Source organism: Gracilinanus agilis, chromosome X (assembly GCF_016433145.1).
Source record: "Gracilinanus agilis isolate LMUSP501 chromosome X, AgileGrace, whole genome shotgun sequence".
NCBI classification, from domain to species: domain Eukaryota; kingdom Metazoa; phylum Chordata; class Mammalia; order Didelphimorphia; family Didelphidae; genus Gracilinanus; species Gracilinanus agilis.
In genome coordinates, this window is record NC_058136.1 from 2933370 (window position 1) to 2959991 (window position 26622).

Genomic DNA, 26622 nt, shown 5'->3' on the forward strand with positions numbered 1-26622 from the left:
ATATAAAGGAAACTCTAAAGACAAATCCTCTTTTACTTGGTAATGGATGGTACTGGATATTTTCAGAGATTGTTTCTTTCTTTCCTTTTCTCCTCCTTTTTCATTGGCTCTTTGGCAACTTGCATAGTTGTAAAAAGACAACCAGCACCCTTGACATATACGTATTAGAATGGCCTGACTTATAAGAAGTGAACTATGCATTGCTAATATTCAGCAAAAGTCAACTACAACTGGATTAAAATTCCCTCTGTGAACCTTAAGCAATTTATAACTTGTAGTCATAGGATTCTAGCTCTAGAGTTAGAAGGGCTCTCAGAGAACATCTAGTTCTCCCCTCTCATTTTGAAGAGGGGGAAAGTGAGGCCTAGGGATAATAAGTGACTCTCTAAGGTCACATGGGTGTTAAATATTCGAATCCCAATCCTCTGACTACAAATGTAGAATTGCCCAAGACACAGGGAGTTTAGGTGACTGCCCAGGGCCTCACAGCTAAGTGTCAGACATAGGTTTTTCTGGTGCCAAGTCTAGAGTCTGTCCACTCCCCCACATTGCCTCTCTCCTACTCAGCAATCATCAGGAATAGATTTGGTCTGTCTTCAATCATTGGAGAGCAGATTTGGAAGCAGAGCAGATCAGAATTGTGGGGTTAGTCTTTCTTTGGAGTAGGATTTTAATAGATGCCTACTTTTAAATATTTCAAAAAGCCATTCCATAGTCTTATGTGTCTAGCAGGCCAGGACTACAAATATATATCATCTATCAGTTGTCAAGGTAGCCATTGCCTCTTTTCTAAAATCATCAATGACAGGTACTAAGGATCTTATTCATGGGAGGCCAAGTATCAGAGGAAAAGTATCTATACTACGGGGAAATGGGTATAATATGGGGAAAAACTAATATAGATAGATAATTATTACTCTGTATCTAGACAAATTTTAAAATCCAGGTCATTAAACCGTGCAGGGAGGAAACGGATGTAACTTTCCCCTGCATTGTTATTATGTGCTGCTAGAATGAAGGCACCATCTTTCTTTGATTTAGAGCATTGTTTCTGTTATCTCTATCTTATTATGACTTAGCATTTGGTTCTAGCTTTCAAAAAACAGTCCTGATTTTCATCATTTTTTTTCTTCGGGACAAAAAGCAATGCCAATAGTTCCAAAAATTGCCTGGAATAAAATTTGTGGTAGGTTTTTTACAAATGCTGCCCTATAAAATCCACACAGAGTTACTAACTAAATAAAGGTTAATACATCAAAATTTAAAGTAATAAAGCTTAAAATAATTCTATAAAAGAGAGTACATCCCTTTGAGAGTATATGGAGCTTGCAATCATTCTCTATAAGCTGCATCTCTCATCAGAATCACTCCTCGCTACATTAAAAGCTGAATGTTTGTTTTCATCATTTTCCCAAACACAACAGAAAGATAATCGAATGAATGACAAAATATTTGCAGATGAAAAGTGCAAATGTGTGCATGTGTGCAAACTTCAAGGTATTTGACACGGTTTCAATCCCTGGAAATAGCCAATCATTTCTTCTGATGTTGTTACCAGTTGAAGAATGTATTTCGCCCGAGGGTCATAAAGTAAATCTGACTGGAGCCAGATTGGACAGAGGCAAAAAATACCTTAGGGGAGAAAAAAAAAGAGAAGTTGAGACATCATCAGCTGGCAGTTTAGAAATTTTCACCTGATATTTGAAAGAGAGAAAAAAGGCTTAACACCACAATTTCAATTCACTTTCACATATTCAATGAGAAAAATTCCACTGATTGTGCAAGCTTTACTTTTTGAAACTTACTGATTTTAAAAAATGAGGGTCAATGTTAGGGATAGGAGGAAAAGGCTAAATTAATATGAAGTCTGAAATGAATTTTAGACTCTTTTAACACTAATGCAAAGGGAAGCTAGGTAGCACAGTGGATAGAACTCCAGGCCTGGATTTGGGAGGACCTAAGTTCAAATATGGCTCAGAACAGTTATTAACTGTGTGACCCTAGGCAAGTCACTTAACCCCAATTTCCTAGCCCTTGCTACTCTTGTCTTAGAAACGATATTAAGACGGAAGGAAGGTAAGAGTTTAAAAAAAGAGAGAAAGAAATGGAGTGTTATCACTTTCTAATACATGTGGTATAAATCCAAGAATCTTAGAGGCCTCTAATCCAACCCATCTCTGAATAAGAATCCTACTCTATGATAATACATGTATAACCCAATGGAACTGCTTGTTGGTTCTGGGAGGGGGGAGGGGAAAAGAGGAGGGAAAGTACATGAATCATGTAACCATGGGAAAATACTTAAATAAAAATTAAAAAATAAAAAATAAATTAAAAAAGAAGAATCCTACTCTATAGTATTCCAGACAAATGGGCTTTCTACCTCTGCTTGGAGATCTCCAGAGAAGGGAAGCTCACCAATTCCCAGGGCAGCTCATGCCACTTGGAGAGAGTCCAAGCTATTTTTCCTTACATTAAATTCAAATCTCTCCCCACCCCACCCCATTGCTTCTAGTTCTGTTCTCTGGGCCAAGTAGAACAAGTTTCAACTCTCATCCATGTGACAACCCTTCAAGGAATTGAAGACTGTTTGTTATCATGTTGTGCTCTTCTCCAGTTTCTTCAACTGATCCACATATGATATGGGCTCAAATCTTCTCACTATTCTGATTGCCCTCTTCTGGACATACTCCAGTTTGCCTGTGTGCTTTCTAAAATGTCCTGGCCAGAATGGAACTCAATCCTCAATTTCCTCAATCTGTAAAATGAGGAGGTTGAACTAAATGATAGCTAAGGTCTCTTCTAACCTTAGAACCCATTTATTTTATTTCCAATACAGTCTGACTACGGCAGGATAGCATTTCAGAATTATTGCCACTTCCCTTCTTTGAGGTATTACATTCTTTTTAGCTGCCATGCCACACTGTCAACTTAAACCCCAGATTTTTTCAGACAAATGGTCCTTCTGACCATTTAATACTTGTGAAGATGATTATTTTAACCCAATTGTGAACCTTTATATTGACCCCTCATCATTCTATGCTGTTGAGACCTTTGTGGATCCTGACACAGACAATGTATTAGCTACTGCTCCTAGTTTTGTATCACTTACAAATCCACTAGGATTATCATCATTATCATGACAGTCATTTATATAGTGCTTTAAGGTTTCCAGAGCCCTTTACCAATATTATCTAATTTGTTCCTATTTACAGTGGAAGGTAAGTACTATTATTATCTTCATTATACAGAGAAGAAAACTGAGGCAGAAATAGGTTAAGTATTACAGAACTAGGAAGTGTCTGAAGCTGGATTTGAACTCAGGCCTTCCTGACTCCAGGTCTAGCACTCTCCCTACTACACAGGGTCACTACAGTATCTCTTTTTATGGTTTCATTTAAGTTGTTTTTGGAGATGTTGAACAAAAAAGGGTAGATTCCTGGGAGTGCTATATTACAGAACACGTCTTTTGCTGCCCCTGGGCACAAGATGAAACTAACTCTGCCAACTTCCACTTTTATTCTTCTGAGGACAACTTAGTAGCTGCCTGCCAAAAGTCAGTACAGCCCAAACTCATTTGGAATCATCCCAAGTTGGGACTTTGTACAGTAGGTCCAGATCATTGGGGTAAACAGAACAGTACTAGAATAAGCCCAGAATACATTGACTTTCTCCTGCCATGGCTAAAAATGACTCCTTCCACTCCATCATGTCTTCAGCACAGACCATATAGAGCAGACTTTCAAAAGTAGTGGAAGGATCTGCCTGCTAAGTAGCTGTCTTGTAGGGCTGTGTGTGCCCATGTTATGGGCTTTTTATTGACAGCTGTGATATGTGATAACTCTTTTTTTCATCTAATGAAACATATGCATGCTGAAATGGGGCCAACCAAAGATGTCATTCAGCATGATGCAGTAGAAAGTTCACTGAATGTCAGAAGATCTGCATTCAAATCCCTGCCCTGACACTTATTACCTATGTGACCTTTTGGGTATTCTGTCTCCAACCTGGGCCTGGGTTCCTCTTTTATAAAATGAAGTGGTTGGACTAGATAACTTTTGAGGTCTTCTGATTCTGACCCAAAGGCCTCACCTGATTGATGCATTCATTATAAGTCACCTTGGCTGTGTACTGGCCCAGCCTGCTGCCCACTCTCGGACACATGTGCTTTCTAACTTAAGCTTAACAAAGGTCCCCCATTCTAAGCTCTGCCTTCTCATTCCTGCTAGCCTCTTGCCTGGAATCTGGAATCATTTGCTTTGGCTATCAATATTAATCAAATCAAAGACAGATGCCAAACTTGCACTTTACTTCTGGCTACTCAAACAGCTTTAAGAGGCTATCTCACAGTCTGTTTAAAGGCCTTATTTTAATCTGAAAAGAAAAGGGTCTGTGGCTCAAATACAATAACCTGTTCTGCAGCAAAAGAAATAATGGCTAAACTCTGCTTGGGACATGACTGAAATCTTTGATTTTTATTGCACATGTTTTTCTTTGGAAATCACATTTAATCTTTTATTCAATCAAGAAATGTTCCAGCTATTTCTGCTAGGAAAGGTGAATTTGCCTTTGGCAGAATTATGCAGACAGGTTTCTTAATGAGAAGCAAGGAAAGGTATATCTCTCACTTGGTTAAACTAGTTAATTTCCAACTAGTTTAACTGACTGGGCTTCACCATTTGGGGGGAGGGAGCATGGTTAGTTCTTTCTTAATGGAAAAGCAAGGAAAAGCACATCTCTCACTTGGCTAAACCACTTAATTTCCAACTTATACTGGTTAATTGTTCCTTTAGAACATATATACCTTGTCATTTCGTTCACACAGAAATTTGAGCTTCTGGGATTTCTTGTGCATGAACACTCCTTCCAGGTTTCCAGCTTCAACAGAGCGTAGCTCAATTGCTCTCTCTCCCCAGCCCATTATCTGGTTTGACTGGAGATAGGCTAGTGACAGAAAAACAAAAGGAAAAACTTAGAAAGCTGCCAGTTATGGTCCATTTTGAGTGACTGAGAGGCTGACTATTCAGATTGTGAATGAACCAGCCTGTCCTTTGCTGCCTTTCTTTCTCCCTTTGGCTGTAGCTTGCTGCCAGTAGCACTGTTTGGGATCTTGGTACTCAAACCTGTCCATGGTGCCAATTCTTTGCACCTTTGATAAGGGTCTATGACATCTGAAAGAAAGAGGACTTCTGGATTTCCATTATTGATTAGATCCCTGATCCTCAACACAAGAGAGAATCTAGAGTGCTTTTTAAACAAACAAATGGAAATTCAATCAACTCATGCCCCTTATTTAAATACAATATAATCCGATCAATGAGTATTATTAACACCCTCTATATTCCATGCACTGTGCTTGGGATACTAATGTCCCTAGATATTAGCACTAGGGATTCAAAGGCAAAAATGAAAATGCCCCTGCCTTCAAGGAGCTTACACTTGATTAGGGAAGAAGATATAAGGATATCTATGTACATAATAAATACAACGTGATTCTGTAGGAGAAGGCACCAACACCTAGGGGTAGGGGAAGAGAGGATGGAGAGAAGCCTAAGTAGAAGATGGCACTTGAGCTTTGAAGGAAATGAAATTCTAGGGGAGCCACAATTTATCTAGATTTATAAACCTGTTTAGCTAAAGTAGACAGGAACCAGAGAGACTCTTAGGGAGTGACAACCATTAAGGAAAAGGACTAGCTCAGTGAATTGATTATAGTGTTCGTAATGTAATTGAATAAATTTTCATGTTCAAAGTAGGCCTTAACCAGATTTGAAGTTTTTAAGTCTCTCTCGACCAAGATTTTTAAGGTTTTAGCAGTTTTATATTACTTTATGGCAATAAAGATTATGACAATAAGTGCCTTAATGCAGAAATCCTCATTATGTAAATAACTGCTCAACCACCTGGTGCTGTGAAGACAATGTCATTAAAGTTGAATGAAAGAGTCTGGAGCCTACATTTTTCATAGGGAAGCACATTTCCATAAATAAAGAAAAATCCTGACACTTAAATACTATCAAGGCTTTGACAGAAGGTGAAAAGATTCAGAAAAAAATTATATTAAGTAAAATAAAAAGATCATAATTCTGGACTCACCTAAATTTTACTTTTCCTTTTTTTGTAAGAGGGAAGAAATTTAATACTACCAACCCATTTGTCTTTTTGAAGTTTTCTGGAGTTACTAGAATGTCTTTGTTTAAACCAAAGCTGTCCCTGAGCTGTGGTTATTTATATCAAACAGGCATGAAAAGGCTTGTTAAAAGGTTATGACCCTTAAGTAGCAATCTCTTTGGTACTGACAACTGTTCTGAGACAGAGAACATACCAAGAACTTGATAGTTCTCACATTCCCTTTCACAGTACATAGAAAATTGTTTGGGTCAAGATCCAAGTGCCCAGAGCCACCCAAACGAGCCATTCACCAACTTGTCTCAGTAGTGCCTCTTCCTCCTCATCCTTACCTGGTCTCATGTGGACTCTGACCCCCATAGTTGGTCATCTCTTCTTAGTATCAAACTTACCTCATTTTTTTAACTCTGACCTTCTGTCTTGGAATCGATACTGTGTATTAGTTCCAAAGCAGAAGAGTGATAAGGGCTGGGCAATGGGGATTGTTAAGTGACTTGCCCAGGATCACACAGCTAGGAAGTGTCTAAGGCCAGATTGTAACTTAGGACTGCACCAAATTTATCTTTATATATAAATAAGTGTTTAGTGCATTTAACTAATTATGTTGGTTTTCTGCTTCCTTAGATTGGACTTCTTTGTTTCCTTGCATCCCTAGCACTCAGGTTCCCAATATCCATGCCAGTGAGGAGACTTGGCTCCTAGTGGGCTCAGCACTTAGAAGGGTTTCCCCAGCAGATAATACTAACAGATCCAACTCTTGCATCCCACTCAGACAAGACTTGGCCATTCTTCTACTGACAATAGGTTCCCTAGAGACCAAAGTAATCACAGGTCTGGTCTAACCCCCACCACCACCACCATAGCACTTCTAAGTTTGCAAAAAGGTTTATGTCCATTTTTTTTTCATTTGAACCTCACAATAACCTTATATGGTAGGACTGGATTTCCAAAAATCAGGAGAGAGGTGAGGGATTTCAGGCATGGAACAAGGCACATATTTTTAGGCATGGTCAGTGTGTCAATTTTCAGGCCTGGTGTTGTCTACACTGTGCCATCTAGCTGTCCCAGGTAGTAGCATTTAGAAATGGGGCTAGACTAGAACACTAGAGTATTTGACTGAGTATTCCAGAATTTTAAGACTCCATTGCACACCCTCTTCTCAGTACTCAGAAAGGGCCACAATTATTTACATGTCTTAGTTGCTAGAAAGATACCTCAAAAAGGGGAGTAGGCCTTTTTAGTGTCACTTGCCCAAAGAGTCTTCTAAGGATTTTTTCTGATTTTAATAGCTTCCAGAGTGATTGCATTTATGACTCTATATTCTGTGGCAGCTAGGCGGCACAATGAAGAGAGTGCTGGACCTGGATTCCAGACCACACTCTTACTAGCTGTATGACCTTGGGCAAGTCCCTTAAGTATGGGCTGCCTCAGTTTCCTCATCTGTAAAATGGGGACAATAATCCTTGCACAGTTGTTGTGATTATCAAATGAAATAATGCTTTGTAAAGTTCTTTGCAAACCTTAACTTGCTACAAAAATGCCAGCTATTATTATTTTTTGGAGATTTAACCTATAAATAAAAATGTCTTTTTACAATGCTATCTTTAAACTTTAATTATAAGAATCATTACTTTTGAGATGGAAAGGAACTTAGAATTCATTCCATTTACAATTCTATTTTATTTTTATGTAACTTTTAGGATTTTTAAATTTTTTTCCAGTTAATAAAGATTTATTTTCTTTCCTTTCTCCTCCTTCCTACCAAGAAGGCAAAAGCAAACCCTAATAACAAATATGGGTAGTTCAATAAAACAAACCCCCACATAGACCTTGTCTGAAAATGTGTTTCTCATTATTTATCTTCAGTCTCTCACCTTTCTATCAGAGGGTGGTCAGCTGCTTCATTATCTATATTATTTATTTTACATATGCATAAGGCAAAGTCTATAAAATTATATTAACTTTAAGAAAAGCAAAACCAATAGGGTCCATGACTAAGCCAGAGGGGCTTTTGGATGCCATTCCATGACCCCCTTCTACCCCAGAAGATAATTAAGAGTTCACCACCTCCATAATTAATAATTAGGTCAGTGTAAGAAACTAATTCTGCTGCACATACTTCTTACCATTAACCCCATCTCTAGCTCATACTGTGCTGGATGTTTGGAAGTCCTACTAGAGATGTTCCATTACTTTTTCCCCTTTTAAAGCTCAAATGTTCTTTGGGGGAGACATGGGAAGCCTTATGAATAATGTTTTGAGGCTAGAGTATAAGAAACACTGGACAGAGAGTAAGTCCTGGGTTCTTTGTACTGGTTTTGCCAATGGCTAGTTAATTACCCCCTTCTCCAGTTATATGTGAAGAAAGGGCTAGATTATAAAGGCTCTCCTTTTCCTTTCAGCTCTGATAGCCTATGTTTATGAAATAACCTTTTGGGTCAAGTATAGTTGTGCCTAAGGATAGTGGGCTGGGCTAGAAGAATGGAAGCAGTGATGTAGCAGATAAAGTGCTGGATGCGGAACTAGAAAGAAAAGTCAAATCCTATCTCTGATATGTGACTAGCTGTGGGATCCTGTGCAAATCACTTAACCCTTTGAGCCTCAGTTTCCTTCTCTATAAAAATGGGGGAGTTGAATTGTATGGTTTCTGAGGTCCCTTCCAGCTTAAGATCTCTGATTGTAACCCTATGACTTTTTACCATCCCTTTGATCCCTACAACTAAGTATCAAATGGTGTTAATACAGTGACTCTGGATTTCCTAGTAGAAATGAACTTCCTTATTTCTGTTTCTGATGAACATGTTGGTTGCAGAGATATCACTGTAAAGATTAGACCCAGATCTGTTATTTTTAGGTTCTTTTGCCCCAGATCTGCCAATTATGTTGCAAGTCTTAGCCTTCTCTGTCACTGAAAATGGGCTCCTTGAGAGTTGATGGTTTCCAACCTTTTCTGGGCTCTCACCTATTTGAAGAAATGGGGACACGTTTTTAGGGCACTTTTTCAAATAGGGTCACAGATTCTCCTCTTTTTGAATACTGGTATGGTTGCTGTTAGAAAACATAAATGCTCATGCTAAAGAAGCTCTCTCACCTCAACTCCACCACAGGTTCCTACTGCCACAGACAGCCTAACCTAATTGAACTAGAGAGAGAAAGGTCAAGAGGAGCTAAGAAAGTTTATTGAATATTTGACTCTAATGCAAGGGCAAGGACAGGATGGTTGGGTAACTGATCAGGTGGACATTTATTTATTTATTTATTTTAGTTAGTTTTTTTTTTTAACCCTTACCTTCCATCTTGGAGTCAATACTGTGTATTGGCTCCAAGGCAGAAGAGTGGTAAGGGTAGGCAATGGGGGTCAAGTGACTTGCCCAGGGTCACACAGCTAGGAAGTGTCTGAGGCCAGATTTGAACCTAGGACCTCCCGTCTCTAGGCCTGGCTCTTAATCCACTGAGCTACCCAGCTGCCCCCTCAGGTGGTTATTTAAATGGCTATAGTCCAGACATCTAACTTTCCATCATGGGTTGGGGGTGAAGAGTGGAGAAAATTTGTTTATGGGCCGCACAGCAACAGGAATCTTCTGGCTAGACAGGCATATTTGCTTGAAGGTTCCTTTGGCCTGCTTGTGACACTCTTCTAGTGTCTCTGGTTTGCATGGAAAACAACTGACCAAGTGGACTTTCTCAAATGTCTGAACACCAAGAAAATATCCTGACCAACACTACTCCTATGTTCAATTGAGCTGCAAAACAAGGAGATAGTTCTTATGCTAAAGGACAGCTCTTTTATTTAATATATGGGTGACCTTGAGTGTGTCACTTCCTCTCAATGAACCTCAGTTTCCTCATCTTAAAAATACTGGAATTGAACAGCTGGAATCTGTAGAAGGTCATGACAATGAAGCCTCTTTACCCTAACCCTGTCACTGGTGCTTGAGGCCAGATAGAGTCCATTATAACTGAACTTGAGAAAGAAAGGTCAAGAGAGAATGAAGAAGGAATGGTTGGCCCTAACAAAACAGGGAGGAGAAAATGATACTTCTGTGGAAGAGTCAGATATCAGGAGAGCACTCAACTAAAAGTACAAAATACAAAGGACTTGTACCCACAACCATAAACAGTCAAGACAACTCCATTTTTTTCTTGGAGTATTCCAAGGAAGTCAAAGATATAAAGAAAAGTCCCAAATACATGAAAGCATTCATAGCAGTACTTTTGGGGGGAGGGCTTTAAGGAACCGGACACATAGTAAATGTCTTTCTATTGGAGATAGCTAAACAAGTGTGGTACATGAATAGAATGTAATATTATTGTACTGGATGAAATCATGAAGAAGAAGCATTTAGAGAAGCATGGGGAAGACTTCTATGAATCTATCCTGGTGAACAGATGTGGAAGTACAGAAATGAGGCACATTAAATATGGAGTGCTACCTGTAGATAGTTCAGTTTGGCTTTATAATTTTATTTGAAATTCCTTATTAGAAGGATTCCATAAAGGAGGTGGGGGAAAGATATTAGGAAATGACTGTAATATAAAACAGCTGAAGTTTATCAAGGAAAAGAAAAATAAATGATAAAAAAATCAAATAACATGGTTGGTTGAGATGATCTCACAGCTACCTTCAAGTTCTCAATTTCCTAGTCCCATGATCCTATGACTACAGTCTGGGTGAGATAGTAAGTGGAGTTCATTAGAGAAAGAAGGCCAGTTGTCTTCATCTTTTATGGACTTGAACACAAGTTCTTGGTGTTTCATGTTCCCTGTGTTTTATGTGACTAGAAATCTATGAGCCTGGGAATTGTATCTACATGAAACACTACCACGAGGGATTTCAATATTTTCCACCCATTCTGTGTGTTGGTCTCTTTAATAAAGGCAGACACGAGAATAAACCATCCGGAAAGGAGAGCTTTTTAACTTGTCTGTATACATTCTGCATGGAGAGTGAATGAAAATAAAATTAATATATGGTTATAGAATCAAATCTGATCAGATTTCAGCGATGTGATTATAGTGAATGAACACCAACATCTCAGAGTTTGTCATTGCCCCAAATGTTGTAAATACAGAATGCATATTAATCACTCAGCCTGCTGTGCTCTAATGAAAGGATGATTGAGGGTGGACCAGCTCCATTTTCAAGCTATCTGAGCATTTAAGAAGTCTCCATCAAGCTATTTGGGTGGAGGCTTATACATACCCACGCATCCTGGCATTTCTCCCCACTGCAAAATTGCTTCCTTAGTGAAATGTCCATATATGTCAACATAGACACCTTCATCTTCATAGGTGAGCAGAAGTTCTGTGCCACTAGTATTGGGCAGAATGATGATAGTATGTGGTTGAATGGTTCCATGGATCTGGAATAATATTTTATAAGGATTTAGTTGACCAGTATGACTACAAACCCAGTGCCTACATCAATTAAAAGAATTTGGCAGTGCAATGAACACAAAGCAGGTTTGCAGCTCAAGGAAGGGAAAAGAAATATCTATTTCACAAGACTGCATGCTTTTCTCTCCAAGTCCTGGAAAGAGTCTCTTTCCTGTTATTATGCTTATTATGTTATTATCCATAAACTAGTCCCTGTTCGACCTTTTACTTTGGATTGATAAGAAATCCTAGCTCAGAAGAAGTTGAGATGGATATCAAACACAGAAGAATCTCCTGAATTCCTCTCAAAAAAACTGATGTTTACAACCTACACCAGAAGAAATGTCATTTGATTCAAAAAGGAGTTTTGCTCAAGCAATGGCCAATTTATGGTTCATCATAAGAAGACTTTAGGATAATTGGCCCCAAGCCTGAGTACATACCCTAAACTCAATCCTTCTTTATTAAACAGTTAGGACCTAGCAAGAATTTTTAGTCAAACTAGAAATAGAATCATTAGAAATTGTGTAAAGTACACTGAGCTTCAAATATTTTATTTTGCTACATGTGAACATTTTTAGTGGCTATTTTGTTTCCTACTTTATACTCAGTTTCCTATAACTACTGCATATGGTTAGGAATTAAATGTGAGAGATTTCACTATACAGAAAAAAAAATAAAAAATACCAGATCATTTCCCAAGAGAGCTGTCTGAGGCATGAGAGAACACTCCAGCATTTCTAACTCTCCGGCTGCACACCACAATAGTATGTGACAGAACTGAATTTCTAATACTAGACATTTCCCAGTAAAGTATTTTCCCCCAAAGTAAACATCATCAAGCCAAAAAGTACCATCTCCAAATCAGCAACATGGAAGAAGGTTTCTCATAATTCAGCCCCTTCCCTCCACCCCTAAGTCCACGATCCCATTTACTGACCACCAAAGGGAGGGTAGAAGCTGTCCTTGCCAAAATGAGAGCACTCAGGCCAAGTGCTTGAGTCCATGTCTCAGCTGCTACTATCCGCAAAACTAAAACTGGGATCCAGAGGCGAAGAGTGATTTTAATGTGTTGCCTTGGTACTCCCATGAGCTATTGGTGCAGAGAAGAGGTGAAAGGCAGGAGAGAAAGGGAGTTCAGGTGCTAGTGCAAGGTCAAGAGAGAGCCAATGGGTCTCGATGCCAGCATTTTCCAATCAAACTGAACTGTAGACACCAAGAGCTAATTCTTGTCTCTTCCACAATCCCTAAAGTAACCAAAGCCTCTGAACAGGTTGGGGTCCCCTTGGAGAGGCACAGCATTTCTGATCCAACTGCTTGAAGCTAAAGTTTATTTTTAGGATGCTCTGTTTTACAAAGGAAGAACCCACAGGAATGATATTCACACTCTCCTGAGAGGCTGATGATATTGGGGCATTCAGATGAAAAATTTATTTTTGTACATACATGAGCTATCCTAATTAGGTTAGGTATATGCTGTCAAAAAGAGTGATTTAAAGGGTTTAAGGCTTAATTTTCTCCTCCCTCACTCCCCTATCTTCTATAGTAATTAGAAAATGTTCCCTTATTGTCTGATAGAAAAGAGCAAAAGAGCTAGGGACTTGGAGTCATAAACTGTTAGTGATTAGAATCCCAGGATTTCAGAGCTGGAATGGACTTCAGAGCCAACTAGTCCAGCTTACTCATACCTGACCCAGAATCCTCTCTACAATCTCACTGATGCCAGTCTCTTAAAGACCTCTAGTGACAGGGAGCCAACTATCTCCAGAGGCAGCCAATTCTGCCTGTGGACAGTTCTGATGTCTCTCCGCACCCTCAATCTATTGTTCTGTCCTAGTTCTACCCTCTGGGGCCAAGCAGAACAAGGTAAGTTCTTCTTGACTGTGATAGCCCTTCAGATATTTGTAGGAGACTAGCGAATGTTTCCTAGTCTTACTTTCTCATCCTCAGATCCTATCCTCATGGGGAATGACCCCCAGGTCTTTTGTGGAAAACTTCTCATCCCTTCTTGGCTGGCTTCTAAAGTAAGATTTTGGCATATGGGGTCCTACCTCTTTCTATGAACCCTCTAAAATCAGCTTTCCTCCAATTTAACTGTATCTCAGGCCCATTATTCCTTTCTTTTAATTCAAAATCTAAGACAGAGTAGAAATTTCCCACAAAGTTTCTATCACTGCCACTTGAGCATACTTGGTTGTGAAAATCAGATGGAGAATATAATTTCCCCTTGTTGGTTTCTCCACATTTGAAGACATCTTAACAGAGAATAATCTCTCTGCATTTTAAGGAATGAGTTAATGAATTGGAGCTCAGAAGGATTAAGGAGTTGTCTTTATTTTCTTTATCCAGGGCCAATATCTGATTTGCTTGTGCATTTCCTTGATGATGCTGGTAGTTAGTATAAGAAAAGCTTGACAGTCATTTTCAAGAGCTTTTGAAGTGCTAGCCAGCAAAGAAAGCAGGTATAACTAAATAATCATTTATGAGGATTAGAAGGGACTGTCTTACATGAGTTGGTAGGTACAGGTCATAAACTGTCCCGGAATCAACATCAATGGCATGGAATCCTGCTACAGAGCCATAGATCACCTTCAGTCTCTGTCCATTTTCCACTGTGAGGTCAACTGCCAGAGGCTTCTGATAAAGGGAGTGGAATGACTGTAATCATAAAACAGTATAGTGAGAAAAGATAAAATGGTGTCTTCAATCCAAGCAAAAGATGACTTGTCATGGAGGCCTAGTGATTAACCAATGTTACCAGGATATAATCTCTCTCTGAGCTCTCTGACTCATCTACCAGTCAAATCTCAGGAATGAGATGGGCCATGACACAAGTTTCTGCAGCCATTATAGGGAACAAGGTATAGAGACCAAGGCAGAAATCTCACTCCTGTCCTTTGTTTGGGTAAGGGTCCCTGAATATAAATTTGGGCCAGGGGCAAGGCAGATCTAGCCAGTCAGAGGTGGGCCTGATATTATTTGGGAAAGATATTATTTATTACATACACTTTGACACTTTTTAGGCCATCACCATTGGGTTTTGAAGCTATAGCAATTAAAATGAAATGTTGGTACAAAAGTGTTCCAAAATACTAGAGTATCTGATGGATGACTTATAGTACATGAAAAAAGGTCAGCCAAACTGCTGCTTGCCCCTTTGTTGATCAAATCATCATCAACTTTCATTTTTTTACCTTTAGCATGTCTTTTCTCTTTCTATCTTCAAATATGTGCTTTCATGTTCTCCAGGATACTCCACTTGAAACCAGAGGATAAAGAACTGGTCTTGAAGCAAGGAAGATCTGGGTTCAAATCCCAATTCTGACACATACTAATGTGGACAAGTCATTTTACGTTGAAGTGCTCTAGGCAACTCTCTAAAATTATAAAACTGCAGAGAAATTATCTACAACCACTGGTAAATGGAGTTTCTTCATCTGGGAGTTCCCTATAACTAATGAAATTACAGGTCCAGTTCCAATCCCTATGGAGTATTAGAAATGTCACACTGACTACTCCTGAATGGATGGATAGAGTTGTTCTACAACAGGCCCATTTATTCAAGCTGGAAGAATCTTGCATCTTCTTGTTCCTATTGTCTGAATGGAATTGCTGATGACGTCATGAAAGGGATGAAGGACGAGATCATGGCTCACTCACCTTAAAAGCCATAAACTTGTGATATGGTTTCGGTGCCCATGCATAGACCTCAACTGAATTCCTCAGAGCGACAACAAGAAATTTGATCCTCTCATATTTAACTATAACATAAAAAGATGACAATTACAAAGAGTTAACAAGAATGCCCAAATTCAAGAACCAACTGTTGACGAGTGAAGCTGCTTGGTTAGAATCCAGTTTGAAGGAAATAACTCTCAGGATCTATGACATGCAAAATCAGCAGCATCTGGGTCAAGCCTTGCCTGAAAATATTGTCTATTTCTAGTTCTCAATCCAATTAAACAAAAAGGGATTAAGAACCTATTGTGCTCAGCGTGGGGCAGGGTGGTTTACTGAGACAATAAAAAATCCTTTTCCTCAAGGAGTTTGTATTTTACTGGGAAATGAAAATGTAAAGGGATAAGTTAATAAATACAAGACCCTTTGTGAACAGAGTTCTAAAAACAGGCAAATAAGGAAAAACGTCATGTAGGAGAGTAGCACCTACCTGAACTTCAAAGGAATAAGTTTGTTCCAGGAATAAGGCATAGCCTCTACCATGGAGGTAGAATGCCTAGTTTGGAAAGTAGCTAGGAAACCACTTTGTAGAATGTAGTATATGTTAAAGGTAATGAGTGTGAAGGACTTTACATTCTAAGCTGAGGAGTTTGCATTTTATCCTAGAGAAAATAGAGAATGACTAAAAATTTTGATTGGAGGAATGACATGGTCCTACTTGTGCTTGTGGAAGATTATTTTGGCAGTTGTGTGGAGGATGGATTGGAGAAGGAAGAGGCTGAAACCAACGGGATCAAGTAAAAGACTATTGCAATTGCCTGGGTGAGAGTGAATGAAGGCCAGAATTACTATGAAAGCTGTGAGGGAGGAAAGGGAGCAAATATACAAGTTGTGGAGGTAGAATTGACAATATTTTTGTCAACCAATTAGATATGGGGTAGCAGGGGAGAAGAAGAGTCACACATGGTTCTGAGGTTGTGATCCTGAGTTTCTGGGGAAGGATGATGGTAACCTTAGCACAAACAGGAATATTTAGGATAGAAGCAGAATAGGGGTAGGGATGGAGAATGCATTCTCTTTTGCACATGTTAAGTTTAAGATGCCTTTAATACATTCAGGAGGCCATAATCCATAGGCAGTTAGAGATGGATGACTAGAATTCAGGGTTAGATAAATACATTTTGGAGATATCTATATAGAGATGATAATCGAACCCATGGTTAGAGCTGAAGAGCTCACCAAGAGACAATAGAGTGTGAAAAGAGAAGACCTAGGACACATCAAACTCACAGAAAGAAACAGAAGTTTGATGATGATCCAGCAAAGTAGACTGAGAAAGGTTGGGCATAGATATAGGAGATCATAGGCCTGGAGCTAGAGTAGACCTTAAGAGGTCATCTAGTTTAACTTCTTCATTGTATAGGTGAGGAAACTGAGACCCAGGCCAGGTACTAATTTGGGTCAACAAATGACTTGCCCAGAGTCACAGAGCTCATAAAGGTCTGAAGTAGAATTTGAACTCAGGTCTCCCTAATACTGATAAAGAAGTAAAATCTATGTGGTGCCCTGCAAAAAGTTTTGTATGTTAGGAAGGAGAAAAGAGTATGAACAATACAAAGAAGAGTTCATCCACCTTTTAATAAGCATGATTAGGAAGTTGGATTAGACTAAGTGGGAAATTCATGAAGGGGAAAGGGATGCTGTCCAAAACCATCTACCCACTTTTCTTAGACAAAGCCTAAGTAAGCCAAACAACTGGTCTGCCATTCCCCTGCTGGCATAGTCAGCTAAAAGATGGTTGGGGTTGGGGTGAGGGGAGGGAAGGAGGGAGAAAGAGAGGCAGCCAGAAGAAAATTATCAAGTTTTCATTTAAGAGTAGGACTCTGATCCTATTATTGGCCGATAGAGATTCCTGATGAAATATTTCAGTCCTGTTTCTGAAGCGAGCAATCCAGCAATGTTTTTGAAATTCTAATAGGTCCTTGTGTCTAAGTGTGTCTGTGTGCCAAGAAATCACTCTCTGTCAGTATGACAGCAAAGTTTTCAGCACTTGGTTTGCAATGCATTAAGCTCAGAGAGCTTGGCTTTGGAGCATAGTTGGGGAGAACCAAGGCAGAGAGTAGCCTGTTTCTCCTGTCACACATAGGCCTGCCCTGTGAAGTTCCCCAATTCAAAGAGAGGAGTTACATATCAATTGGGATATGCTAAGGGGAGAACAATATGACCTGGATTCATATCCAAAGCATGTCTGTCACCACAAGTCTTAGCTGCCTGCATTCAATTTGCAATCTCTCTGGTGTCATTTGGGAAACCCAGCTGTAAAAGCAGCAGCATGAACAAGTAGGAAGAGAGGATTCTGAGCACAAACTTGGTACTGTGGACATCAGCACTTGGAGCTCAATGCCAACCAGAACTGTCAGCCCAAATTAGTAGCCATAGTGAAAGCAAGTCAAGCCAGACTTGATTGCAACTGACAAGTAAGCAAACCACGTGTGTGTTCTGTCTGCAGAGGAAAGTTGTCAAGTCTAGGCCTCAACTGAAATACAGAGATTGGGCATGTCATCCACTCAGGTGAACCATCCTTTAATGAAATTTTTTCTAAGCAGGCTTCTTTTTACAGGAAAAAAGGACAAAGTTGGAGTACAGGGGGCTTAGCCTCTCCACTTCAAATATTCCATCTTTTTGGCTGATGCTGTCAAGGAACTTTTCCCTGCCCCATTTGTAATTAGGATTGTTATTTTTTTCCCTTTTGGAGGGAGAAAAAAGAGTTGGGAGATTTTAATGAAAAAAAGCACAAGAATTTCTTTAAAATAAGTGAGGAAGAAGGAAAAACATTCCTAGCAGAGGGAAAAGTGGCTAAGGAAGGGCTGAGCTTCTGCCAAGCTATGGAGGATGGCCTAATTTGGGGGCCTGAGGAATATGCAGACATCAGCTTTTTTCGGTCCCTTTGACATCTCAAAAAGGGCCTCCTTGCCCATTATTAATTGTAAAATCAATCTTCTACAGTTCCCTAGCAATTCAGGGACTACTTGGGTGGTATTTATATATCTGTAGGGAGGGACAAGCAAAGAAGTAACCCTGTGAAGTTTAGGGCTTGGCTTTTGCCTTAATCAGAAACAAGTTGTACCTGGAATGTCTGTTTATCTGTCTCCCTGTCTTTGTTGTTCTCAGCCCCCCAGGGATGAACTTGCTGTTGGTCATCCATCAGCATATATAAGGTAATATGGAGAGAATACTAGACCCAGAGTCATGAGGCCTGGGGACCCTGGTTCTGACATTTATTTGATTTTTGATCCTGGGCAAGCTCCATTTGCTTCTCAGGGCTTGTTTCCTCATCTGTAATAGAAAGTAGTAATGTCTAAATGGCCCCTTCCTCACAGGGTTGAGAAGAAAGTGCTTTGTAAGCCTTATAGAAAGCTAGATAAATGGGAGCCAATCTTCTTGTCCTTTGGCTCAGATTTTCAAGATATCATGATCCTTCAACTTCTGACAGGTGACCTCCAGGAGAATAGGAGAAAGCTCTGATGGAGTTGTCAATGATAAAGCTAGTGACTTTGGAATACATAATCATTCCTTTCCCAGTCCTTGGTGTCCTTAAGATCTCTTATATCTCACAGGGGAATATAAAATTCCCTTAAGGGATACATATAATCACAGGGAACACAAATAGTAGCTACACATAGGAGAGACACCCAGGTGACTGAGCTCCCCATGGCTTTATTGTTTGGCCCTACCACCCAGAGGTCTCATCTGGCTCTCTTGGCAACCACTCAGTTCTGTGGTATGAGGGACAGTTTAGGAACTGTCCAGAAGTTTGAGGTCTGCCCTCCTCAAGTTAGTGGTAACAGTTGTTGCTTTTCTGCTCCAAGGATCAACCCTCCATTAAGGAACAAGTTCACAGATGGTTTTATACCTGTAAGTATAAAATAGCTCTGTATGACTTTGGAAACATTTTGTATTTAATAACTGCACACAGTTTGGATCTGACCACCACTAAAACGTAAGCTCCTTGAGGGCAGAGTTATTTCACTTTTGACTTTGCATCCCTAATATCTAAAACAGGGCCTTGCACATAATAGGTGCTTGATAAATAATTTGAAATTGAACTGAATTGAAATAATAGAGCCTATAAATATTGAGGGACAGCTCAGCTACTCTAACTTCTGGGTTGGTCTCTTTACCTTCTGGGTTCATAATCCTCTAAAAGGCTGCTTGCAACTACACTCTCAAGGAGAAGAGGGGATATGTGCCTGAATTATCTTGTTAATTACTTAATTTCTACCCTTCACACTGTTTGTGCACTGTTTGTAGTTCAATGTAAATGCAGATGGATGAGTCAATGGACATGGGATCAGTGTCCTTAGCACTAATACTGCCTCAAATCTTAGGCCAAGCTGGGTCTGTTATTGAGACAGCCAGCTTCCCATTTTGGAACACCAAGAGAACCTGAGAAAATAGCCACCTATTTAGCTACATCAATGCCCACTTTCTACATTGCTTGACTCTTGAGTTCCATAGGTGCCTGCCTGGCATTTTTATACATAAGGGACTGAGTCCCCTTACTGGAATCAGGAAAACAAGAAGTTGCAGTAACCTATGTCTGAGTTTATGGAGTAGGACAATAGCAGTGGCAACTGAAAGAAAGAGAAACTCCAAGAGAGATTTACAAGGGAAAAAAATGAAAGGATTTGATGACATATCAGATTAGATATGAGTCATGAGGAAGAGGGAAGCATCAGTTGATTCCAAGATTTTAAACCTGATGACAGAATAGTTCAGTGGAAAGAACTCTTGAAAACATTGCTGATTCATAAGACATAGCAAATTAATATAAAGATATAAGAATCATTGGTTGAAAGATACAAATAGGTGGTTTTCAAAAGAAGAAATATTTCTATCAACAACCATTTGGAACATGCTTCAATTCAGTATCAGCAAGAGTAATGTAAATTAAAACAGCTCTGTCAAATTGGCAAAGTTCCTCCTAGCTCAGTCATTCTATATTCCATATTCTTTCTATGCTCTAATAAAGAGGTTGTCAAACACACTCTAGCAATAACAATGTATATGAATATTTTTCTCCTTCAAACAGGTCAAACAGGTGAAGCCTTCCTTGATTCCCTCAAGTTACAGGTACTCATTTGCATGCATATTGTCTCTTCCCAGTTGAATGTAAGCTGTCTGAGGACAAGGGATATTTCAATTTTGTCTTTGCAACCCTTGTGTCTTGCACACTATGTTGGATATAGCAGATTATTAATAAATTTTTGAGTTCAGTTGAATGCTTAGGCAGTTATGAGCCATGTGACCCTGGGTTAGTACCTCTCAGTTCCCTCATCTATAAAAAGGGCATAATATTGCAATAGGTCAAGACTATTGAGAAGCACTTGGTAAACTATAAAGCTTTATTCACATACACACTTTTTTTCTTTTTTGCTGATACAAAGAGACAGAGAATAGGAAGCCAACATTTACGTAGCTCTTTTCTTCTTTTTTTAAAAAACCATTACTTTCCATCTTGGAATCAATACTATGTATTGGCTCCAAGGCTGAAGAGTGGTAAGGGCTAGGCAATGGGGTCAAGTGACTTGCCCTGGGTCACACAGCTAGGAAGTGTCTGGGGCCAGATTTGAACCCAGGACCTCCCATCTCTGGGCCTGGCTCTCAATACACTGAGCCACCCAGCTACCCACCTTTCTTCTTAACTCAAAGAACCTCAGTGGAGCTTCCTGAAGACCTTATAAGGGAAGAGTAGAATCATTATTATTCCCATTTTCCACCTGAGGAAACTGAGGCTCAAGAGGTGACATGACTTCCTCCATGTCACACAGTAAGTAGAACTAAGTCTCCTTGAGAGCATTTTCAATAGTTTGGGCTCAATGGCGCTTTGGCTCCAGGAGGGAGGCCAGATAGGTTGGATTAACTAAACTAGTAAAGGACTGAAAGGAAAGGAAGAAGATCAGGAGGAGGAGATGACTCCAAGAATGAAGTGGAGTTAATTACTATTTGAGTTAACGAGAATGGAATTGATGGAGTTAGTGATATAACATAAAATTCCCAAAAGATTCTGAGTCTCACCTGCCCTTATATATCAGTTATAATTTTTCCCTTCCTCACTGCTCGTCTCTGTGATGATTCATGATAATACCAAGAGGTGGAAGTCAAGAAGGAAGAGACCAAGTGAGAAGAACCTTACCGATTTTGTAATGCACACAGCCTTCCAAGTCTCCCACAGAGATCCAACCTTGCTTCTTTCCCACCTCAGGGTCATTATGCAAAATCTTGTTTCTCAGCCAGGACAAGTAGTACACTCGCAGCTTATTCTTCTTTCCTAGTGAATATGAAAAAACACGAAAGTGAAATAGCATGTCTTTATCTCCTTTTCTGTCAGTTCGTTGTGGTCAGTACAATTGTTCTCTTCTGACTCCAGGCCTAGGCTTAGAATACTCTTCCTGTTCTCTTTTCACCTTTAGAATTCCCAGATACCCTTTATTTATTTTTTTAAACCCTTAACTTCTGTGTATTGGCTCCTTGGTGGAAGAATGGTAAGGGTGGGCAATGGGGGCCAAGTGACTTGCCCAGGGTCACACAGCTGGGAAGTGTCTGAAGCCGGATTTGAACCTAGGACCTCCCATCTCTAGGCCTGACTCTCAATCCACTGAGCTACCCAGCTGCCCCCTCATATACCCTTTAAAACAAATCAAATGCCATTTTCTTTAAGAAGCCCTCCCTAAACTACACTATAGGTAATCCAAAGTGTTCTCTCTGAAATGCCCCTGGCCCTTTGTTTCCAAAATCTCTGATACATTTATCATATGACAACATAATAATGAGATTTCTCTATGGATCATCTCCCTTTTAGTCTTTAAGTCCAAGAAGGCTAGCACCATATCTTATCCAACTGAATGTAAACTCTGAAAGGAAAGGGATTGTTCCTTTTTTTCCCCTGCCTTGCATCCAGAGTGGCCCAGCATAATGGATAGAGAGCCAGCTTAAAAATGGGAAAGATAGAGGTTCAAGACCTGCTTCTGACACATACTAGCTGTTATCCCAGGAAAGTCACTTAACTCCTTCATGCTTCAGGCAACTCTCCAAGACTAGAAGTTTCAGAGCAGATATCCCCCTGCATTGGTAAAGGGAAATACCTCTACTAATGATATCACAGGTCCAAGTCCTGCCCCTATTTCTCTGGGTGAGGTTTGTAGGATGGACTAGAGAGATGAGAGACAGATGGAAAGCTCTTAAACTCCCAGTATCCCCAAGTAATCCTCAAACAGCAGAAAGTACAGAGAGAAGAAGATCTATAATAGATATAATAGGAACTTTCCCAACACTGTTGAAATTTGAGGTCTGGCCTAAGGCAAGTCACTTAATCTCTCAATAGTCTACATAATTCTCCATGAGTACAAATTACAGAGAAGGTGCCAAACTGCACTGGTAAAAGTAGTTTCCTCATCTGGAAGTGCCCTTTACCAATGAAGTCACAGCTCCAGTCTCTACCCCTATTCCTTGAAAAGAAGTAACAGATTAATACATGTTAATTTAATGAGGGAAGGAAGGAACTACCTATTGTATTAGATGAGGAAAGGGATTAAAGTTAATATTTTGATTATTTAACAAAATATTCCCAGTATTTAACACAGTACTTGGCAGAGTAGGCACTTAGACTCTAAATGACTGATGAGCTGATCTAAAGTCAAATGAGTATCTAAGTTCCATGGAAGTCAAAGGGGAAAACTTCAGGATTTCAAGAATCTCTGATGTCCTCTGTGTCGGTTGCCTCTAACACTGATACTCTACACTGCAACTCCTCTCAGAGCTGGTCATGGAAAGTGGCTCTGACTAAAACATGCATAGTCCTATGGCCAACCGGAGAATATAACTTTCTGAACTTGGATAAACTAAGGGACAGTCATGTAGTGGTTGAAGAGCTGACCTTGGAGTTAGGAAAACCAAGATTTGAGTCTCACCTCAGATATATACTAGATGTGTGACCCTGGGTGAATAATTTAACTTCCAAGCCTCAGTTGAGCACTTACCTCCCAGAACTGTTTCATTTGCAAACTGTAAAGCATCAGATGAATGTTAGCTTGGACCTTGACACGTACAAATATTCTATCCCTAGACTTGAACTTGAAGCCTTTCCAGATCAAGTTCTGCTGCTACAGAACTTTGAGAATTTAGGGCCACTTCCAAGTAACAGAGGACTTTCAGAGAGGTCCATTTTTACTTATTATCTATTAATCCCCCCCACCCCCCACACCTTCCTCTATTTTCAGATTCTTGCAGTTGCTATAGGCAAGAACTTTAAAAACATACTGTTCTTATGCCTGGAGGGTAAGCTGGCCAGAAGAGAGGTGGACTATCTTGGGAGGTAGTGGGTTCCTCCTCAATGGAAGTCTTCACGCAATTTTCTGAGCTCTACATGGAAACTGTGGTAATATAATGACCTCCAGTTTGTTTTTTCTTTGATGTCTTTCCCCTTTTCCCTCCCATTAGAGGCAGATGTTAGGAATGTTTCTATATCCAACCTTGAAGTTCTCACTTCTGGGATCAATCTTGAACATATTTCCAGAGCGGTCTGGATGGAGTGTCAGGTTTCTGATGTATACACCCACCCTCAGCCTCTTTTAATGTGGCCAAACTAAACTGTAGGTTTTTGAACCATGGGATAGCTTTCAATTCCACTCTTGGATTGTTCTCATGGTGAGGAAGTTCTTCCTGACATCCAGCCTCACTGGGCCCCTTTGCAACTTCCCCCCATTGCTCCTGATTCTTCCCTCTGGGGCCAAGGAAAACAAGTCTAAGCCCTCTTCTTGGATCCTGATGGGTCTTAAAGTATTTGAACAATTAGCCTAGCATCCTTCAGCATTCTCTTCTCTAGGCTAAATATGCTCAGTCTTCAGTATTCGTATGTCATGATCTTGAGGCTTTTCCCTATCTGATTACCCTCCTCTGTCAAAGTATTAAAAAAAAGAGTGGCAGCAATGTTAAACTCAAAACCAGCCGAAACTAGTGAAGAAAGCTAAGGGCATTTACCTTCTTCATGTCCTTCCTATAACACCTAGAACTAAAAACAAGATTCCAGATGGGCCTGCAAAGTCCAATACAACCAACAGCTCCCTCATCCTAGACACTGTCCCTCTCTCAATGTAGATCAAAATGACTACCTTTCTTGGCTTCTATCACACTACTGACTTACATTGATTGTAGAAGTCACTACAATTCCCAGTCCTTGCACAGATGAACTGCTCTTTAGCCATGCCTCTCCCATGCCTACCTAGAAAGTTGATTATTTTGAACCTAAGATAAGACAAGATCCTTATATTTTATTTTCTTTCCTAGTAACAACTCTAAGACAGAAGGGCAAGGATAGATAATTGAGGAAATAACAGTACTCAACATGTATGCACCAAATGGTATAGCATCCAAATTCCTAAAGGAGAAACTGGCAGAGCTCAAGAAGAAAATGGATAGTAAAACCATACTAATGGGAGATCTAAATATTCCTCTTTCAGATCTAGATAAATCAAACCAAAAACTAAATAAGAAAGAGAAAAGAGAGGTGAATGAAGTCCTAGAAAAATTAGATTTAATAGATATGTGGAGAAAAATAAATAGGGACAAAAAGGAATACACCTTCTTTTCAGCTGAACATGGTACATTCACAAAGATTGACCATGTAGTAGGGCATAGAAACATTGCAAACAAATGCAAAAGAGCAGAAATAATAAATGTAAACTTCTCAGATCATAATGCAATAAAAATAATTAGTAAGAGCACCTGGACAGGCAAATCAAAAATTAATTGGAAATTAAATAATATGATTCTCCAAAAGCAGTTAGTTAAAGAAGAAATCATAGAAACAATCAATAATTTCATTGAAGAGAATGACAATGATGAGACATCCTACCAAACTCTGTGGGATGCAGCTAAGGCAGTACTCAGGGGGAAATTTATATCCTTGAGTGCATGTATAAACACATTAGAGAGGGCAAAGATCAATGAACTGGGCACGCAAATTAAAAAACTAGAAAAGGAACAAATTAAAAATCCCCAGCTAAAGACCAAATTAGAGATTATAAAAATTAAAGGAGAAATCAATAAAATTGAAAGTAAAAGAACTAATAAATAAGACTAGAAGCTGGTTCTTTGAAAAAACAAACAAAATAGACAAAGTACTGGTCAATCTAATTTAAAAAAGGAAAGAAGAAAACCAAATCATCTGTATCAAAGATGAAAAGGGAGACCTCACCTCTAATGAAGAGGAAATCAAGGCAATCATTAAAAACTATTTCCCCCAATTATATGGCAATAAATATAGCAATCTAGGTGAGATGGATAAATATTTACAAAAATATAAATTGCTTAGATTAACAGTAGAAGAAATAGAATACCTAAATAATCCCATATCAGAAAAAGAAATTGAACAATCCATCAAAGAACCCCCTAAGAAAAAATCCCCAGGATCAGATGGATTCACAAGTAAATTCTATCAAACCTTCAAAGAACAACTAATTCCAATACTATACAAACTATTTGACATAATAAGCAAAGAAGGAGTTCTACCAAACTCCTTTCATGATACAAATATGGTACTGATCCCAAAGCCAGGTAGATCAAAAACAGAGAATGAAAACTACAGAGCAATCTCCTTAATAAACATAGATGCAAAAATCTTAAACAGAATACTAGCAAAAAGACTCCAGCAAGTGATCACAATTGTTATTCATTATGATCAGGTGAGATTTATACCAGGAATGCAAGGATGGTTCAACATCAGGAAAACCATTCACATAATTGACAATATCAACAAGCAAACCAACAAAAAAACACATGATTATCTCAATAGATGTTGAAAAAGCCTTTGACAAAATATAGCACCCATTCCTATTGAAAGCACTGGAAAGTATAGGAATAGAAGGACCTTTCCTAAAAATAATAAACAGTATATATCTAAAACCATCAACAATCATCATTTGCAATGGGGATAAATTAGAAGCCTTCCCAATAAGATCAGGCATGAAACAAGGATGCCCATTATCACCTCTATTATTTAACATTGTACTAGAAACACTAGCAGTAGCAATTAGAGAAGAAAAAGAAATTGAAAGTATTAAAATGGGCAATGAGGAGACTAAGCTATCTCTCTTTGCAGATGATATGATGGTCTACTTTAAAATCCTAGAGAATCAACTAAAAAGCTAATAGAAATAATCAACAACTTTAGCAAAGTTGCAGGATACAAAATAAATGCACATAAATCATCAGCATTTCTATATGTCTCCAACACATCATAGCAGCAAGAGAAACACCATTTAAAATCACCCTAGGGGGGCAGCTGGGTAGCTCAGTGGATTGAGAGCCAGGCCTAGAGACGGGAGGTCCTAGGTTCAAATCCGGCCTCAGACACTTCCCAGCTGTGTGACCCTGAGCAGG

The 26622-nt window shown here is 39.3% G+C and overlaps 1 protein-coding gene across 1 annotated transcript in view; it reads right to left on the reverse strand.

The window, feature by feature from the left end:
* Positions 1-1551: 1551 nt before the first annotated feature.
* LOC123253463 (mitogen-activated protein kinase kinase kinase kinase 4-like) overlaps positions 1552-26622 on the reverse strand; it is a 233903-nt gene continuing 208832 nt past the window's right edge. Inside the window, exons 24-29 of the mRNA XM_044682653.1 lie at positions 21380-21514; positions 15166-15266; positions 14014-14163; positions 11333-11492; positions 4805-4944; positions 1552-1632 (exon numbers count right to left, since the gene is read on the reverse strand). Coding sequence (XP_044538588.1) covers positions 1552-1632; positions 4805-4944; positions 11333-11492; positions 14014-14163; positions 15166-15266; positions 21380-21514 — 767 coding nt within the window. The remainder of the gene's footprint in view (positions 1633-4804; positions 4945-11332; positions 11493-14013; positions 14164-15165; positions 15267-21379; positions 21515-26622) is intronic.